At 41.4% G+C, this 18,879-nt stretch overlaps 1 protein-coding gene across 3 annotated transcripts in view; it reads right to left on the reverse strand.

Annotated features, from left to right (window-relative positions):
• LOC110523906 (contactin-associated protein-like 4) overlaps positions 1 to 18,879 on the reverse strand; it is a 197,274-nt gene that overhangs the window by 129,577 nt on the left and 48,818 nt on the right. For all 3 annotated transcript variants that reach the window (XM_021603043.2, XM_021603042.2, XM_036977628.1), the window contains 2 exons: positions 7,058 to 7,251; positions 3,656 to 3,803 (listed from right to left, as the gene is read on the reverse strand). In XM_021603043.2, coding sequence (XP_021458718.2) covers positions 3,656 to 3,803; positions 7,058 to 7,251 — 342 coding nt within the window. The remainder of the gene's footprint in view (positions 1 to 3,655; positions 3,804 to 7,057; positions 7,252 to 18,879) is intronic.

Here is an 18,879-nt window from a genome sequence, read left to right on the forward strand (position 1 = left end):
AAAAACTATACCTATCTCGTCCTAAACATCAGTGCCACAGGTAACTTCCGCACAGCTGTGAACGATCTGAGAGACAAGGCAAGAAGGGCCTTCTATACCATCAAAAAAATGTTGACATACCAATTAGGATTCTGGCAAAAAATATTTGAATCAGTTATAGAACACATTGCCCTTTATGGTTGAGAGGTCTGGGGTCCACTCACCAATCAAGATTTCACAAAATGAGACAAACACCAAATTGAGACTGCAAAAATATCCTCCGTGTACAACGTAAAACACTAAATAATTCATGCAGAGTAGAATTAGGCCGATACCCGGTAATGATAAAAATCCAGAAAATAGACTTCATAATTCTACAAGTACCTAAAAGGAAGCGATTCCCAAAAACCATCACCTACAGAGAAAAGAACCTGGAGAAATTCACCTACTCCGATTTCAGAGCACTCTCATCTGTGTGCCAGAGTGCAGATTAACTGATACATTTATGAATGCTAAACACCCATTGAATGTGGCCGGTAAATGTTGGCTAAAAAGCGTTATTAAATTGTTGCCAGCAGCACAGTTACAGTCACCAACGCTCTGGATAATATAAAAATAGCCTAACCAGCTCTGCTAGGGCGAGTAAAATGGTCAAAGTTTGGGTGGGGGCTAAAGCTTACGAGGGTGTGAATGATGCTGAATGGGTGTAGACAAAGAAGAGCTCTCCAGTTTAAGGCAAATTTCTCAAAACATTATAGGGCAAATTTCTCAAAAGGTGAGGTTACAAGTTTATCAACTTTCAAAGTAGAATTACTTTCCCACTGTTCCTCAAATGCAGTGTATGATATACCATTTTGTAGCTCTGTGTCTCTGCTTTTGTCCAATGTAAAAAAAAACACCACTTCAAATGTTACTACATAAGACCGAATCAAGGTTGGTCACATATTTCTCTCAGATTACACAGACCCACAAAAGAATTTGAAAACAAATCCAATTTTGATAAACTGCCATATCTATTGGGTGAAATACCACACTGTGCAATCACAGCAGCAAGACTTGTGACCTGTTGCCACAAGAAAAGGGCAACCAGTGAAGAACAAACCCCATTGTAAATACATCCTATATTTATGTTAATTTATTTTCCCTTTTGTACTTGAACTATTTGTACATCCTTACAAAACTGTATATAGACATAATATGACATTTTAAATGTCTTTATTCTTTAGGAACTTTTGTGAATGTAACATTCACTGTTCTTTTTTTCACTTGTGTTTATTATCTATTTCACTTGCTTTGGCAATGTAAACATATGTTTCCCATGCCAATAAAGCCCCTTAAATTGAATTGAATTAGAGAGAGAGCGAGTTTGTATACCTACAGGGTCCAACATTCAAATTTCAATAGCTAAATGATCCTTGGTATATTAAAACAATTCCTTATGCTAGTTTACTAGAAACCCAGCCCTGGGCCCTTAGACTTTAGGGGGATAGAATACGCATTTCTTCAGTAAAAAGACAGGTGCTGCTGATAATACTGACATCGTTGTCAAGGCACAGGCAAAGGACAAAGTGACTTCAGAAAGTATTCACACCCTGTCACATTCTGACCTTTATTTTCCTTTGTTTTGTCTTTATTTAGTATGGTCAGGGCGTGAGTTGGGGTAGGCAGTCTATGTTTTGTGTTTTTATGTTTGGGTTTCTGTTTCGGCCTAGTATGGTTCTCAATCAGAGGCAGGTGTCGTTAGTTGTCTCTGATTGAGAATCATACTTAGGTAGCCTGGGTTTCACTGTTGGTTTGTGGGTGTTTGTTTCCTGTGTCAGTGTTTGTGCCACACAGGACTGTTTCGGTTTGGTTTATTTCATGTTATCGTTTATTGTTTTGTATTTCATAGTGTTCAGGCTTTTCTTATTAAAATTCGTCATGAACACTTACCACGCCGCATCTTGGTCCGATCCTTACTCCTCTTCAGACGAAGAGGAGGAACTCTGCCGTTACACACCCCTTGACTTTTTCCACATTTTGTTGTGTTACAACGTGGGATTAAAATGGACTTAATTGTAATTTTTTTGTCAACGATCTACACAATACGCTGTAATGTCAAAGTGGGGAAAAAAATACAACCTTTGTAAAAAAAAATATGAAAAATAAAACTAATATATGTTGATTAGATAAGTATTCAACCCCATGAGTCAATACAAGTTAAGAAATATATACAGGATTGTTCTTTTAAAACAAGGACATTAAAGACCTAGATTGACTACATGCAAATGTTTCAAATATAATATGTTACCGTTGGCAGTGATTATAGATGTGAGTCTTTCTTGGTAAACCTCTAAGAGCTTTGCATACCTGGATTGTACAATATTTGTATATTATTCTTTTTAAAATTCTTCAAGCACTTCGGGTCCCACGGACCGACTTTGGGGAACTCTGGCGTAGCCCATGTATCGGATGCTGTCTGGCCAAAAATAATGCATGTCATATTTTTTTTGGCCAGCCAGCATCAGATACATGGGCTACGCCAGAGTTCCCCAAAATAAAACAGAGGGGCGCTGTGTCGCTTGCTCGGTTGCTTTCTATGGTGAGATATTTTCAGCCACTTGCAAATTGAACGAAAGTTTGCCAGTGTCCTGTTCGGATGCTGGAATTATTTTGGATGAACGTGCGAAGAGATCTGAAGTGATTTGTTTGACAATCAGATGAGAACATCATGACTGGTTATGTTCATGGCACTTTACAGTTCAATGACATGTCTTTACTATAAATAAATCCCTATTATTTTGAGGTGGGGGGGGGGGGGGGGGGCTCAGAATGGCCTCTGGCTGGGGTGTTCAAATCACTGCCGTACATACTTTAATATACACTGAGTATACTGCTGTAAACAATACGAACAATTTGTGTAACACTGTTTTACAAGGCTACTTCCCTGGCATTTACTTTACATGGTTACTGATTACATGGTCATTACAGAAAAATGACCAAATACAACAATTTATTTGAATTGGGCTGTAGAACAATTATAGCACTGGTAGCACTCACTGAATGTTAAAAACAAAAAATTCCAGATTGTAATTCCATACCCAAAAGTCAGATAAATTCACTATCAATAAGTTTAAACAAACCCTGGACAGTAATTGTTTTGAGAGTGAAACCATCTGTTCTCACGTACATTCATTCAAAACAAAATATAACATATCAAAACACATCCACTCTGTCCTCTCTCATTTATCTCATAATACATTTCCTCCCACTAGTGCCACCTACAAAAATAACAAAAAAAACAATTCATATATTAATGTAATACAACTCATAAATCATCACTCTACATGGTGGACTGATTAAAAAACAATCCAGGGATAGGTTGTTGGACTGAGGGAGAAACAGAGGCCTAGCTGCCAGAGTATGAGAAAGAATATACAACATATGTCTGTGCGAGACAGAAATGACAACAGTGAAAATAAAATAGATTCAGCTTTCGCATATTGTTTGTTGGCTCATCTTAAGAAAAAAGCTGTTAGTACATGTACACCTACAGTAGTTTCTTTCCTAGTTTAATAATGGAAAAAATACCCTGGGGGCAAAACTGGTTGCAATGACATCAGTACAACCAGATTAGAGTAATCTCATTGCAATAAGGAAATGATGTCCTGTCCACCCCCCCCCTGGTTGTACTTACTGTAAGGGCATCCATAGGCCTCCAGCCTCAGGCCTATCCTCCCGTTAGGGTTCCAGTCTAGAGGAAGTAACCGTAGGAACCTGGCAAAGACTGGCTGCTGCAGTTTGAACTGCACCACACTGTCTGCATTGCTGTTTCCAGTGAATGCCTGGAGAAACACAAAGAGGGCACAAATATACAGAGAGGGTTAGGGTTAATGGATAGTTCATTGAAATGTTGTTGACAGTTAGTTGAACATCTACAAACCGTCTATTTGGGACTATCCAAATAAGGAGTTACCATATGCACTACCTGATTTACCACATATGATTGTTTTTCTTCTTTGGGTCAGAGGAGGCTGGTAAGAAGAGATATAGGAGGACGGGCAACTTGTAATGGCTAGAATGGAATTCATGGAACTGAGTCAGACATGTGGTTTCCATATGTTTGACGTGTTTGATACCATTCCATTCCAGCCATTATAATAATCCTGTCCTCCTACAGCTCCTTTCACCCTCCTCCACTGCTTTGGCAAACCCACTTTCTTTTCATGAAATACAAATAGATACTCCCACACTGATGAATGCCCCCAATAGCTTTGCCTACACCTATTGAGAAGAGCATGTGGCCACATTGATAAAGTGGGTTCTGAAAGGGGTTTGTTACTGATGAGATTAATAAGAAAAGTAATACTGATGCTCTTTCCGTCTCATGTTTGCTGGCAAATACTTAGGTCTACTATTTGAGTAATGAGCGTCGTTAACCTCTCTGATCCTAACTTATGTTTCTAATAAGACATGCACATATTACATAGCAGTATTGTGTTCTATTATTTGTCCTCTCCTCCTGTTCCCTGGCTGTGTCCCAAATGGAATGCTATTACCTATTTAGTGTACTACTTTTGACTAGTGCTGTGTATGGGCCCTGGTCAAAAGTAGTGCACTAAATACGGAACATGGTACCATTTGGGACACAGCCCCTGTCTCTCATTAAGATGGATAAATAATGGGTTCATCCCCTAGGAGTTTTCCATCCTACCTTTGAAGTTGACACTCCAGTTAATTGGTGGTTCACACGCTAAAATAAGGGTGAAATACCCAATTAACACTGTTAACGTCCTAACTATTATTGTGAGATAGACAAGAGCCAGGCCAGTAGCTCCCTTTCATGTTGGCTAGGGGAGACGATAAAGTGCATTTGGAAAGTTTTCCACATTTTGTTACGTTAACAGCCTTATTCTAAAATGTATTAAATCGTTTTTTTTCCCTCATCAATCTACACAGTGACAATGACAAAGCAAAAACGAGTTTTTAGAAACTGAAATATCACATTTACATAAGTATTCAGACCCTTTACTCAGTACTTTCTTGAAGCACCTTTGGCAGCGATTACAGCCTCAAGTGTTCTTGGGTATGACGCTACAAGCTTGTCACACCTGTATTTGGTGTGACAAGTTTCTCCCATTCTTCTCTGCAGATCTTCTCAAGCTCTGTCAGGTTGTATGGGGAGCGCCGCTGCACAGCAATTTTCAGGGCTTTCCAGAGATGTTCGATAGGGTTCAAGTCCGGGCTCTGGCTGGGCCACTCCAGGACAATCGGAGACCTGTCCCAAAGCCACTCCTGCGGTGTCTTGGCTGTGTGCTTAGTGTTGTTGTCCTGTTGGAAGGTTAACCTTTGCTGCAGTCTGAGGTCCTGAGCCCTCTTGTCACACCCTGGCCATAGAGGCTTTTATTCCCTATTTTGGTTAGGCCAGGGTGTGACTAGGGTGGGCATTCTATGTTCATTTTCTATGTTTTGTATTTCTTTGTTGTTTGGCCTGGTGTGGTTCTCAATCAGAAGCAGCTGTCTATTGTTGTCTCTGATTGAGAACCATACTTAGGTAGCTTTTTCCCACATGGATTTTGTGGGTAGTTGATTTCTGTTTAGTGTTTTTCACCTTTCAGGACTGTTTTGGTTATTCCAGTGTTAATAAACAAACATGAACACGTACCACGCTGCGCTTTGGTCCTCACCTTCTTCCACCAACAGCCGTTTCAACTATGGAGAAGGTTTTCATCTCTCTATACTTTGCTCCGTTCATCATTCCCTCGATCCTAACTAGTCTGCCAGTCCCTGAGGCAGAAAAACATCTCCACAATATGATGCTTCCACCACCGTGCTTCACCTTATGGATGGTGCCAGGTTTCCTCCAGGCGTGACACTTGGCATTCAGGCCAAAGAGTTCCATCTTGGTTTTGTGTCAAAAATCTGCGTTTATAATATAACATTTGATGTCTGTCCCAGACTGAAATTGACTTTCTTAGTGTTGTTGCATAATCTGGATGGCTGAGAAGCAGCATCATCATCGTCTTTGAAGAGAGCGGATGAGCCGTGCGTCTGGTGAAGCAAAATGTTAAGCCCAACAAATTCCACTGTTTTCTGCTAAGAAAGCTCAGTAAGCTGCATCTTATTTGTGTGTGTGTGTGTGTTCCCATAAGTGTATCTAATTTGCTCCAGGAGGGAGGTGTCCCTTTGAAATATGCCTGAGTCAAGGTGCAAATCCCTCCAACGCCTGCCCCCTGTCTGACAAGCCTTCGCTCATAGAAGAGAAAGAGAACAACACTCATCCCTTAAACTCAAACTTATTAAGCCCGGTCTGAGGAAACAAAAAACACGTACCAGGACTTGTGACTGGTACTGATAGTAGACTCCTGCTGTCAACTAGAGTTTAAAAACCCTCTAAGAGGTTCTTAGGATTGATGACAATGTGCAGAAATTGATGCCAAGTACTTCAAAATATGCGTCGTCAAACTGTGAGTACAGAAGAGGACTGTATGCACATATGTTGTGAAATCACAATTTTCTTTTTGACAATCTTTTTAATTCTTTCTTCCTCATGTCAGCTAAAATTAACAGAATGCTATTTAGTAAAAAAAAGCGCATAACAAGGATGGCAACACACTAAAATGCAGCTATATCCAACAATTCTCTCAGCCAACAGTATAGAGCTAAGCTGGGCTTTTCCTGCCTTCCAGTGATTCATCTATTATTCATTGACAGTGAAAGGACGCTTATGAGGCTATTTGAGAGTTTGGCTACATGGTGTACATGGCAGCGTCTGAAATGGCACCCTATTCCTATATAGTGCACTACTTTTGACCATAGTCCATGGGCCCTGGTCTAGCCTCTGCTACAGGCTTTCACCTCACCACAACGTGAGCGAAGCCTAGGAGCAGAGGCTAGCCCTGGTCAAACGTAGCATAAGGGTGCCACAGGGTGCAATTTCAGATGCAGCCATATGGTCTTTGCTCAGTGACTCACCCCAATGCTGTCTTGCAGGTTTAAATGACTTCAACCAGTCAAGGTTGCCCCCTGACCCTGACACTGTCTTCCGGGTATGATTACCTACAATGTACACTAGTCAAGGTTGCCCACGGAGACTTACCCCGATGCTATCCTCCTGGCGGTACTGTTTCCAGTTGCGTCCCGTGTCGCTGAACATGAGGAGGAAGGAGGAGACCCAGTCTGAACTGCCGTAGCGACCCTGCGTGGCCACGGCTGTGATCTCCGTTCGCTCCCCCAGGTCCACCTCCAACCACTGGTACTTATTAGACTCTACAGGAGCCCAGCCTCCGGCACCTGAAGGAAAAACACACAGGGATCCCAGATATGGTAACTCTTTACATTATAAACTAACTCTATGAGAAGAGGAACAGGCACACACAGACACAAAGGGGCAGTTTCCCGGACAAAGTTTAAGCCTAATCGTGGACATTAAAAGCATTTCCAATGGTGATTCCATTGATTCCATTTCAGTCCAAGACTAGGCGTCTGGGAAACCGGCCTTATGACAGAAGGAACACGCACAGGCATAGTTACACATCCAACATCATGTAACTTATTGTCAATGATAGTCTATCGGTAGTTTGTTGAGCATAGGGGGCATGTCAAAATAAAGTGTTATCACAAACCCTGTAAGAACAGGCATAAACTTTGAGGAGGATAGTGTGATAATGTGTATTTGTTTATGAGTGACCCTGTGTGACGTATTACATAACTCAATGGTTCTCAACTGTTTTTTGGTCATTTTACCCCAAGCACATTTTGCTCTGCTTGAAGTACCCCCTCATGTGCAACTGATCGTTAGGCCTATATTCTTATGAGTCTTTCCAAGGACCCCCTGTGAATAGGCCAGGTAACCCGCTGATGGTGCCCATCATTATATTGTCAACTCTATGAGAGGAGCAATACACTTTTGAGGGAAACCGTTTGGGAAAGTGTGTTTTTAACATATGGGTGACCTTATAGCTCAGGGGATGGACTTTCGTTTTTTTTTAAAGAAACAAATGGGCTTTAGATAAACCTGTCAACACAAACAGCATACGATAAGGTTGTGCATACTCCAGTTTGGTAGCAGTCTAGTATCCTATAGTATCGTAGCACATATGACATACACTGAATTAACCAAACATTAGGAACACCTTCCTAATATTAAAATGCACCCGTGAGCCTGGCACCATACCCCGTTCAACGGCACTTAAATGTTTTGTCTTTCCCATTCACCCTCTGAATGGCACACATACACAATCCATGTCTCATTTGTCTCAAGGCTTAAAAAATCCTACTTTAATAACCTTTTACTGCAGTGTGCTAAATTAGGGTCAGAGAGTGTTTCTTGGTAGTCTTAAACAAATCTTCTTTAAAACAAAAGTATACATCTGACACACGTGGTTATGTGCTTAAAAAAAGAAGACACTTGTACCATGTCAGATATAGAGTTGAAATGTATTCCATTTTGAGTTTGCATCCCAATATTACACTTTATATACACATCACAGAAGACTGAAATATAACAAAAACCTTTGACATAGAAACACCGGATTTTCCAATTAACCCTTCATCTACACTGATTGAAGTGGATGTAACAAGTGACATTTATAAGGGATCATAGCTTTCACCTGGATTCACCTGGTCTGTCTATGTCAATGAATGTTTTGTATACTCACTGTACATATTCAATTGACAGATTCTGTACAATGCACTGTATATCATCTCTGGGAATATAGCAGCTTTGCACAACAAAATTGAACCTAAACACATCAACATCCATTACAGAGCTGGTAGCAAAACGAGGAAGAATGATCCAACATCAGGTGATGTGCTCATGGGATACATTCTTCTCAGGTATCATTGGTATTCAAGGCTCATATATGAGCAAGCAGTCACTCTCCATTTGCCAGTAGCAAACACATGATACAATTATATTCATATGACAAAGCAGAGCAGCTCCAGTGATGCAGCAGACTGGTTTAAATGTGCAGAAAAGTCCTCCGTGACATCTCAAGTCACATCATTGGATTCAAAATAAAGTAACCACTCAAGCTGGAGCTCTGGGTATGACTGCAGTAGGGTTTAGAGTCAATCCCCTAGATGTAATGACAATCCCCTACTTGCAATGACTGTGATATATGGTTGTCTTACCTTACCTACCTTAGTTGAATGCACGTTCTGGATAAGAGCGTCTGCTGAATGACCAAATGTAAATGTAGATAGAAAAAATAGAGCAATCGAATCAGCAAAGTGTCCTGTTCCATGAAACCACACAACAGGCTGTGGAACAGGAACAGGTCTTTGGCTTCTGCATGAGCCAGGAGGAGAGAGAGAGAGGGGGTAGCCAAAGAGAGACATGAGGAGGAGGAGGAGAAGGAGGAGGAGGAGGGAGAGAGAGGGGGTAGCCAAAGAGAGACAGGAGGAGGAGGAGGAGGAGGAGTGATGAAATAGCACTGTGGAATGGAGACACCATCGTGAGAAAGAAGGGACCACAAGATGAGAGGTGTGCTAATGTCTGTGACAGAGGGGAAGTAGAAAATGCTGAGTCGGGCAAAAGCACCACCTCAGGGCCCCGGACACCAGATGGACGGAGTGGGAGCAGAGAGGAGTCTAGAGGAGGTACCCAGGCTTCCAGCAGGGCCGCCCCAAAGACACAACACAGCTAGAGGACCGAAACTAGTCACACCGCAGCTGGGAATAGAAATGTCCCAATAACCTGCAGTGGGCCTTACTCTATACAGAGAGACACACAGAGCCTTTGAAGTAACCAACACAAAAACACAGAGGTTAAAGGCCACTTAACATTTGCAAAGACGATGTCGTCTAACTAAGCTGACGCAAAAACTCTCCAGGAACTGGTAGGAATCCCACAGAGACATAGGGACCAGATTCTCCACACTTCTCCCAAAGTGTGCACCAGCACAATACCCATACTATGTAGACAACATGTAAGGTTCTATTGAATTACATCCTTCAGCACCTCACACCTGCAGCAAACTAAATAAGGACAATAAAGATAACCTCTTGAACCTCTGGGGGCAGTATTTCATTTTTGGATGAAAAACGTTCCCGTGTTAAACAAGATATTTTGTCAGGAAAAGATGCTCGATTATGCATATAATTGACAGCTTTGGAAAGAAAACACTCTGACGTTTCCAAAACTGCAAAGATATTGTCTGTGAGTGCCACAGAACTAATGCTACAGGCGAAACCAAGATTACATTTCATACAGGAAGTGAGCCAGATTTTTGAGGCGCTGTGTTCCAGTGTCTCCTTATATGGCTGTGAATGCGCAAGGAGAGAGCCTACACTTTCTGTCGTTTCCCCAAGGTGTTTGCAGCATTGTGACGTATTTGTAGGCATATCATTGGAAAATTGACCATAAGAGACTACATTTACCAGGTGTCCGCTCGGTGTCCTCCGTCGAAACTATTACGTAATCTCCAGGTGCGCGCATTTTTCCATTTTGAACAGAGGAGAAACCAAACTGCCACGAGTGACTTATCATCGAATAGATATGTGAAAAACACATTGAGGATTGATTCTAAACAACGTTTGCAATGTTTCTGTCGATATTATGGAGTTAATTTGGAAAAAATTTCACGTTGTAATGACTGAATTTTCTGGGGTTTTTCTCAGCCAAACGTGATGAACAAAACGGAGCGATTTCTCCTACACAAATAATATTTTTGGAAAAACTGAACATTTGCTATCTAAATGAGAGTCTCCTCATTGAAAACATCCGAAGTTCTTCAAAGGTAAATGATTTTATTTGAATGCTTTTCTTGTTTTTGTGAAAATGTTGCCTGCTGAATGCTAGGCTTAATGCTATGCTAGCTATCAATACTCTTACACAAATGCTTGTGTAGCTATGGTTGAAAAGCATTTTTTGAAAATCTGAGATGACAGTGTTGTTATCAAAAGGCTAAGCTTGTGAGCTAATATATTTATTTCATTTCATTTGCGATTTTCATGAATAGTTAACGTTGCGTTATGGTAATGAGCTTGAGGCTATAATTACGCTCCCGGATACGGGATTGCTCGTCGCAACAGGATAATCTAGGACATACTACATACACATGTAAATGTTTAGATGTTGTACACTAAGCTATATTTCATTCCTTATCTGAATGCGAAGTGAATGAGTTGGTAGTTATTTATATTCATTATCCTACTTTTATTGTTTATATGACCGCCTATTGGTTCCACTCATACTGTCTGTCTGTTCAGGGGCAAGACAACACGCTGCCCATATGTGTTGGCATTTAGGACGAGAGGCAGTGAAAGGCCAGGTTGAATAAGTACTTAACTTTAGTAGCAGACAGATGCTGCCATTGACACAGCGATGAGAGGCAGAGAGAAAACACATTGACCTTTGCTCAAAACTGGCGATGGAATAGACAACATGCAGGGGAGAACAAAAAGTAGAAGAGTACACAATACCAGGAAGGAATCCACCTACAAAGACAAAGAGAGTATTCATCCCAAACCAACAGTAGGGCATTCTATAGGGGACAGAGTGCAATTTGGGATGCAATAAAATACAGAAAATGGGTTGTGTGAAGCACGTTTCTCAGCTTTTATCTCTCATTCTCACAAGCAGTTAACACATTTGTGTGTTTTATTCTGTCTTAAAAATGGGCAATTCTTAACAGGAGGGCTCGTGTGTCTATTCATGGCTGCTGGGAAGAAGAAGTGGGATAACTATAGTTTTAATTGTATTTTCTGAAAATTAAAACAAATTTGCAGGGGAACAAATAGTTATTTTGGAGGTGACAACAAATTTTGAAATACAGATCCCCAAAAATTACTACTTTTTAAAACTATTGGAATACAGATCTCAGAAATTAACAACTAAAAAAAGTATTTGAATACATATCTCAGGAAGTGACTACTTCTCTGAAACTATTGGATTGGCTTCCTTCAATTAATGTCAGGGCAGTATCTGGAACGTCATGTTGAAGATAGAAATATAATTAATAGAGCACACACAATCTCCTAAACTTTTCCAATCTATCTGACAATCATATTTGAGCTACACAATACATTTCAATCTGTACATTTTATAAATTCTCCTTAAACAACCTCTACAGGATCGGTGTCCCCCCCCCAAGGGACGGTTAAGCTAACGTAGGCTAATGTCATTACCATGAGGTTGTAAGTAACATGAACATTTCCTAGGACATAGACATGTCTGATATGTGCAGAAAGCTTAAATTCTTGCATTTCAAAGACGGTACAAAAAACACATTGTTTCTCTTTGTTTTATCTTCTACCAGATCTAATGTGTTATTTTCTCCAACATTCATTTCACATTTCCACAAACTTCAAAGTGTTTCCTTTCAAATGGTATCAAGAATATGCATATCCTTGCTTCAGGTCCTGAGCTACAGACAGTTAGATTTGGGTATGTCATTTTAGGCAAAAATTGAAAAATGGGATGGATGCGAGGTTTTAATGTCCATTACCCCAGGTGTACAAAATTAAGTTAAACTAATTAGCCAATGATATTTTGTAAAGATAAGTATACTGAACAAAAATATAAACTCAACATGCATCAATTTCAAAGATTTTACTAAGTTACAGTTCATAGAAGGAAATCAGTCATTCATTCATTAGCGCCAAATCTATGGATTTCACATGACTGAGCAGGGCGCAGCCATGGGTGGGCCTGGGAGGGCATAGTCCCACCCACTGGGGAGTCAGGCCCAGCCAATCAGAATATGTTTTTTCCACAAAAGTGCTTTATTACAGACAGAAATAATCCTCAGCACACCCCCTCCCCCTCTTCAGACGATCCCGCAGGTGAAAAAGCCGTATGTGGAGGTCCTGGTTACACGTGGTCTATGGCTGTATGGAAATTTGGACGCTCTACAACAACGTTGCAGGGGGCGTATGGTAGAGAAATTAACATAAAATTATCTGGCAACAGCTCTGTTGGAAATTTCTGAAGTCAGCATGCCAATTGCACGCTCCCTCAAAACTTGAGACATCTGTGGCATTGTGTTGTGTAACAAAACTGCACAATTTAGGTGGCCTTTTATTGTCCCCACCATTAAGCGGCAACTGTGTAATGATCATGCTGTTAAATCAGCTTCTTGATTTGCCACATGTCAGGTGGTGTCACGTTCACGGTCTTCAAACTCCCTGTCATAAATGAGCCAAGGCGCAGCGTGCATGTAGTTCCACATCTTTAATAAAGTGAAACCTTCACAAAACAACAGGTAAACAGAAACCGAACGTGACGCAACTGTTGTGCACACAAACAAACACAGAAAATAAATAATTACCCACAAACACAGGTGGGAAAAAGGCTGCCTAAGTATGATTCCCAATCAGAGACAACGAAAGACAGCTGCCTCTGAATGTGAACCATACCCAGCCAACAAAGAAACAGACAAACTAGAATGCCCACTCAAATCACACCCTGACGTAACCAAATTAGAGAATAAAAAGGATTTCTAAGGCCAGGGCGTGACAGGTGGATGGATTATCTTGGCAAATGAGAAATGCTCACTAATAGGGATGATAATAAGGATGTTAACAAATTTGTGCACAGAATTTGAGAAATTATATTTTTGTGCATATGGAACATTTCTGAGGTCTTTAATTTCAGCTCATGAAAAATGGGACAAACACTTCACATGTTGCATTGATATTTTAGTAGAGTATATAAATACGTTTTGATGCTCAACTACTGCATGACTCTTTCAACACGCCATTGAAAAGGTCAAAAGCTGCAATACATTTTACAATACCTGAACATACTGCACAGTAAATCAAAGCCATTTGCAAACATTACAAAACAGCAAGTTGGATGCTTAGAAAAACAACTTTGAACATCTTCTCCATCTGAGGGTAAGTGCTCTTGTTTCAAACACATTGGCTGTAGTTGATTCAAGAAGGCAGTTTTGGGATATTTAGTTTCCTGTCGACACTTAATAGCCATATTTTGTAACTGTTAGTATTCTCAGTAACACTTAACATTAAACTGTGGTTGTGCCTGTGATATAAAACTGTAATTACTTTGAGAAAAAGTTTATTAGCATGTTGTTACATAATACTTTGGTCATTGTATTTTAATTGCAAAGCAATGAGCTGATAGTGACTGTTCCTTATTCCACTTATGTAATTTATCCATTATTATGCAATTATAAAGCAATTTCCAAAGTCCTATGTAACAACAATGTTGCTATTGTCATAATCAACATTACAACATTACTACACATGTAGACATGTATACACATGTATAGGGACTTGATGTCAAGTGTTACTGTGTGTCTAGTGTCTAGTTTAAGAAACAGATGCCTCACAAGTCCTCAATTTAAATAGTACCCGCAAAACACCAGTCTCAATGTCAACCGTGAAGAGGCGACTCCGGGATGCTGGCCTTCTAGGCAGAGTTACAAAGAAAAAGCCACATCTCATACTGGCCAATTACAAGAAAAGATTAAGATGGGCAAAAGAACACAGACATTGGACAGAGGAACTCTGCCTAGAAGGCCAGCATCCCGTAGTTGCCTCTTCACTGCTGACATTGACACTGGTGTTTTGCGGGTACTATTTAAGGAAGCTGTTAGTTGAGGACTTGTGAGGCATCTGTTTCTCAAACTATACACTCTAATGTACTTGTCCTCTTGCTCAGATGTTCATGGGGCATCCCACTCCTCTTTCTATTCTGGTTAGAGCCAGATTGCAGTGTTCTGTGAAGGGAGTAGTGTACAGCGTTGTACGAGATCTTCAGTTTCTTGGCAATTTCTCACATGGAATAGCCTTCATTTCTCAGAACAAGAATAGACTGACGAGTTTCAGAAGAAAGTTACTTGTTTCTGGCCATTTTGAACCTGTAATCGAACCCACAAATGCTGATGCTCCAGATACTCAACTAGTCTAAAGAAGACCAGTTTTATTGCTTCTTTAATCAGAACAACAGTTTTCAGCTGTGCTAACATAATTGCAAAATGGTTTGCTAATGATCAATTAGCCTTTTAAAATTATAAATTTGGATTAGCTAACAGAGTGTGCCATTGGAACACAGGAGTGATGGTTGCTGATAATGGGCCTCTGTACGCCTATGTAGATATTCCATTAAAAAAACAGCCGCTTCCAGGTACAATTGTCATTTACAACATTAACAATGTGTACACTGTATTTCTGATCAATTTTATTTTATTTAATGGACAATAAATGTGCTTTTCCTTCAAAAACAAGGACATCTCTAAGTGACCCCAAACTTTTGAACGGTAGTGTACTTAGCTAGCGAATGCAGCTTAGCCTACTGAAACACCCAGCTCAAATCAGAGAGAGATGCTATGTTACCTAGCTGGCTATGGCTATCCAACACTCAAATTTTATTGCTCACATACACATGGTTAGCATATATTATTGCGAGTGCAACAAATTGCTTGTGCTTCTAGTTCCGACTGCTGCAATATCTAAACATGTAATCTAACAGCTCAACAACAACTACCTAATACACACAAATCTAAGCAAAGGAATGGAATAAAAATATATACTGTACATATAAATATATGGATGAGCAATGACAGAGCGGCATAGGCAAGATGCAATAGATGGTATAAAATACAGTATATACTTATGAGATGAGTAATGCAAGATATTTAAACATTATTAAAGTGGCATTATTAAGGTGACTAGTGATTCGTTTATTAAAGTGGCCAATGATTTCAAGTCTGTATATAGGCAGAAGCCTCTCTGCGTTAGGGATGGCTGTTCAACAGTCTGATAGCCTTGAGAAAGAAGCGGTTTCTCAGTCTCTCGGTCCCAGCTTTGATGCATCTGTAACCCCACATATGCTCTCTCTAATTCTCTCTTTCTTTCACTCTCTCGGAGGACCTGAGCCCTAGGACCATGCCCAGGACTACCTGACATGATGACTCCTTGCTGTCCCCAGTCCACCTGGCTGTGCTGCTGCTCCAGTTTCAACTGTTCTGCCTTATTATTATTCAACTATGCTGGTCATTTATGAACATTTGAACACCTTGGCCATGTTCTGTTATAATCTCCACCCGGCTCAGCCAGAAAAGGACTGGACACCCCACATATGCTCTCTCTAATTCTCTCTTTCTTTCTCTCTCTCGGAGGACCTGAGCCCTAGGACCATGCCCCAGGACTACCTGACATGATGACTCCTTGCTGTCCCCAGTCCACCTGACCGTGCTGCTGCTCCAGTTTCAACTGTTCTGCCTTATTATTATTCGACCATGCTGGTCATTTATGAACATTTGAACATCTTGGCCATGTTCTGTTATAATCTCCACCCGGCACAGCCAGAAGAGGACTGGCCACCCCACATAGCCTGGTTCCTCTCTAGGTTTCTTCCTAGGTTTTGGCATTTCTAGGGAGTTTTTCCTAGCCACCGTGCTTCTACACCTGCATTGCTTGCTGTTTGGGGTTTTAGGCTGGGTTTCTGTACAGCACTTTGAGATATCAGCTGATGTACGAAGGGCTATATAAATACATTTGATTTGATTTGTACTGACCTCACCTTCTGAATGGTAGCGGGGTGAATAGGCAGTGGCTCGGGTGGTTGTTGTCCTTGATGATCTTTTTGGCCTTCCTGTGACATCGGGTGCTGTAGGTGTCCTGGATTGCAGGTAGTTTGCCCCCGGTGATGCGTTGTGCAGACCGCACCACCCTCTGGAGAGCCTTAGTTGTGGGCGGTGCAGTTGCTGTACCAGGCAGGTGATGCAGCTTGACAGGATGCTCTCAATTGTGCAGCTGTAAAAGTTTGTGAGTGTTTAGGTGACAAGCCAAATTTCTTCAGCCTCCTGTGGTTGAAGAGGCGCTGTTGTGCCTTCTTCACCACACTTGTCTGTGTGGGTGGACCACTTCAGTTTGTCTGTGAATTGTACGCCGAGGAACTTTCCACCTTCTCTACTGCTGTCCCGTCTATGTGGATATGGGGGGTGCTCCCTCTGCTGTTTCCTGAAGCCCACGATCATCTCCTTTGTTTTGTTGATGTTGTTTGAGAGGTATTTTTGCTGACACCACACTCCGTGTGCCCTCACCTCCTCCCTGTAGCCTGTCTCATTATTGTTAGTAATCAAGCCTACTACTGTAGTGTCATCTGCAAACTTGATGATTGAGCTGGAGGCGTGCAAGGCCACGCAGTCATGGGTGAACAGGGCGTACAGAAGGGGGCAGAGCAAGCACCCTTGTGGGTCCCCAGTGTTGAGCATCAGCGAAGTGGAGATGTTGTTTCCTACCTTCAGCACCTGAGGCGGCCCGTCAGGAAGTCCAGGATCCAATTGCACAGGGAGGGGTTGAGACCCAGGGCCTCTAGCTTAATGATGAGCTTTGAGGGTACTACGGTGTTGAATGCTGAGCTATTGTCAATGAACAGCATTCTTACATAGGCATTCCTCTTGTCCAGATGGGATAGGGCAGTGTTCTGTGTGATGGCGATTGCATCGTGTGTAGACCTATTGGGGCGGTAAGCAAATTGAAGTGGGTCTAGGGTGACAGGTAAGGTGGAGGTGATATGATCCTTGACGAGCCTCTCAAAGCACTTCATGATGACAGAAGTGAGTGCTACGGGCGATAGTCATTTATTTCAGTTACCTTTGCCTTCTTGGGTACAGGAACAATGGTGGCCATCTTGAAGTATGTGGGAACAACAGACTGGGATAGGGAGAGATTGAATATGTCTGGAAACACACCAGCCAGCTGGTCTGCGCATGCTCTGAGGACGCGCTTATGAATGCCATCTTGCAAGGGTTAACACATTTAAATATCTTACTCGGAAAAGGAGAGCCCACAGACCTTGGTAGCAGACCACGTCGGTGGCACTGTATTATCCTCAAAGTGGGTAAGGAAGATGTTTAGTTTGTCTGGAAGCAAGACGTTGGTGTCCGTGAAGTGTCTGGTTTTCTTTTTGTAGTCCGTGATTGTCTGTAGACCCTGCCACATAAGTCTCGTGTCTGAGCCGTTGAATTGCGACTCCACTTTGTCTCTATACTGACATTTCACTTGTTTGATTGCCTTGTGGAGGGAATAACTACACTGTTTGTATTCGGCCATAATCCCTGTCACCTTTCCATTGTCAAATGCAGTGGTTCGCACTTTGAGTTTTGCAAGAAAGCCGCCATCTATCCACGGTTTCTGGTTAGGGTAAGTTTTAAATGTCATGGTGGGTACAACATCTCCTATGCACTTCCTTATAAAAACTCACTCACCGAATCAGTGTTTATGTCGATATTATCTGAGGCTACCCGGATTATCTACACTGTATCCTTGTGTGCCATCTGTAAGTACAAATAAAATTGTTAAATTACAAGTCTAATTGGTTTAGCCACGGAAAAAGCCAGGAACCTTCCCACTAGCCATGATCGGCTGAGATAAAGGATGGGTTGGACATACTGCCAGATGAGTCCAGATTGGTCTGCCAACCCATCCGCTACCTCCCTCTGGTCAGAAGAAACACAAACAAATATCACAAGTCCACAACAGGTGCACCCAACTCCTTTCCCACACACCCTGAAATCACAAATGGATCTGCCAAAAGGCAAAGATCCACTTCTCCAAAAATGTCACTCCTACTGGACCAAACATATCTTCATCATAACTATGTTCATCAATGCAAGGCTCAAACTCCTCACAACACCTTCTACCCCTTCTATTTCACCTCCTGAACTCAAACTGGCAACCAGCTAACTCTGTTTGAACATTGTTATTGCTAGCTTCAACAGATTCAAACCCATCCGCTACCTCCCTCAATCTTTTCAACCTCCTCTCTCTGTCCCTCCATCCTCCTCCCTTATCCAATTACCCAACTCCTTCTGAAAATATTAAACTTTTCCAAGCCCAAATCTATTTTTATCCTCTTCCAAAGACATGCTAAACTCTGTAATCCCTACACTTCATTCTTTTCTCTTTAGATTTGGTTATGTTGTGTATGACAGGTTCAAATCATTC

Source organism: Oncorhynchus mykiss, chromosome 5, assembly GCF_013265735.2.
Source record: "Oncorhynchus mykiss isolate Arlee chromosome 5, USDA_OmykA_1.1, whole genome shotgun sequence".
In the NCBI taxonomy this organism is placed as follows: Eukaryota; Metazoa; Chordata; class Actinopteri; order Salmoniformes; family Salmonidae; genus Oncorhynchus; species Oncorhynchus mykiss.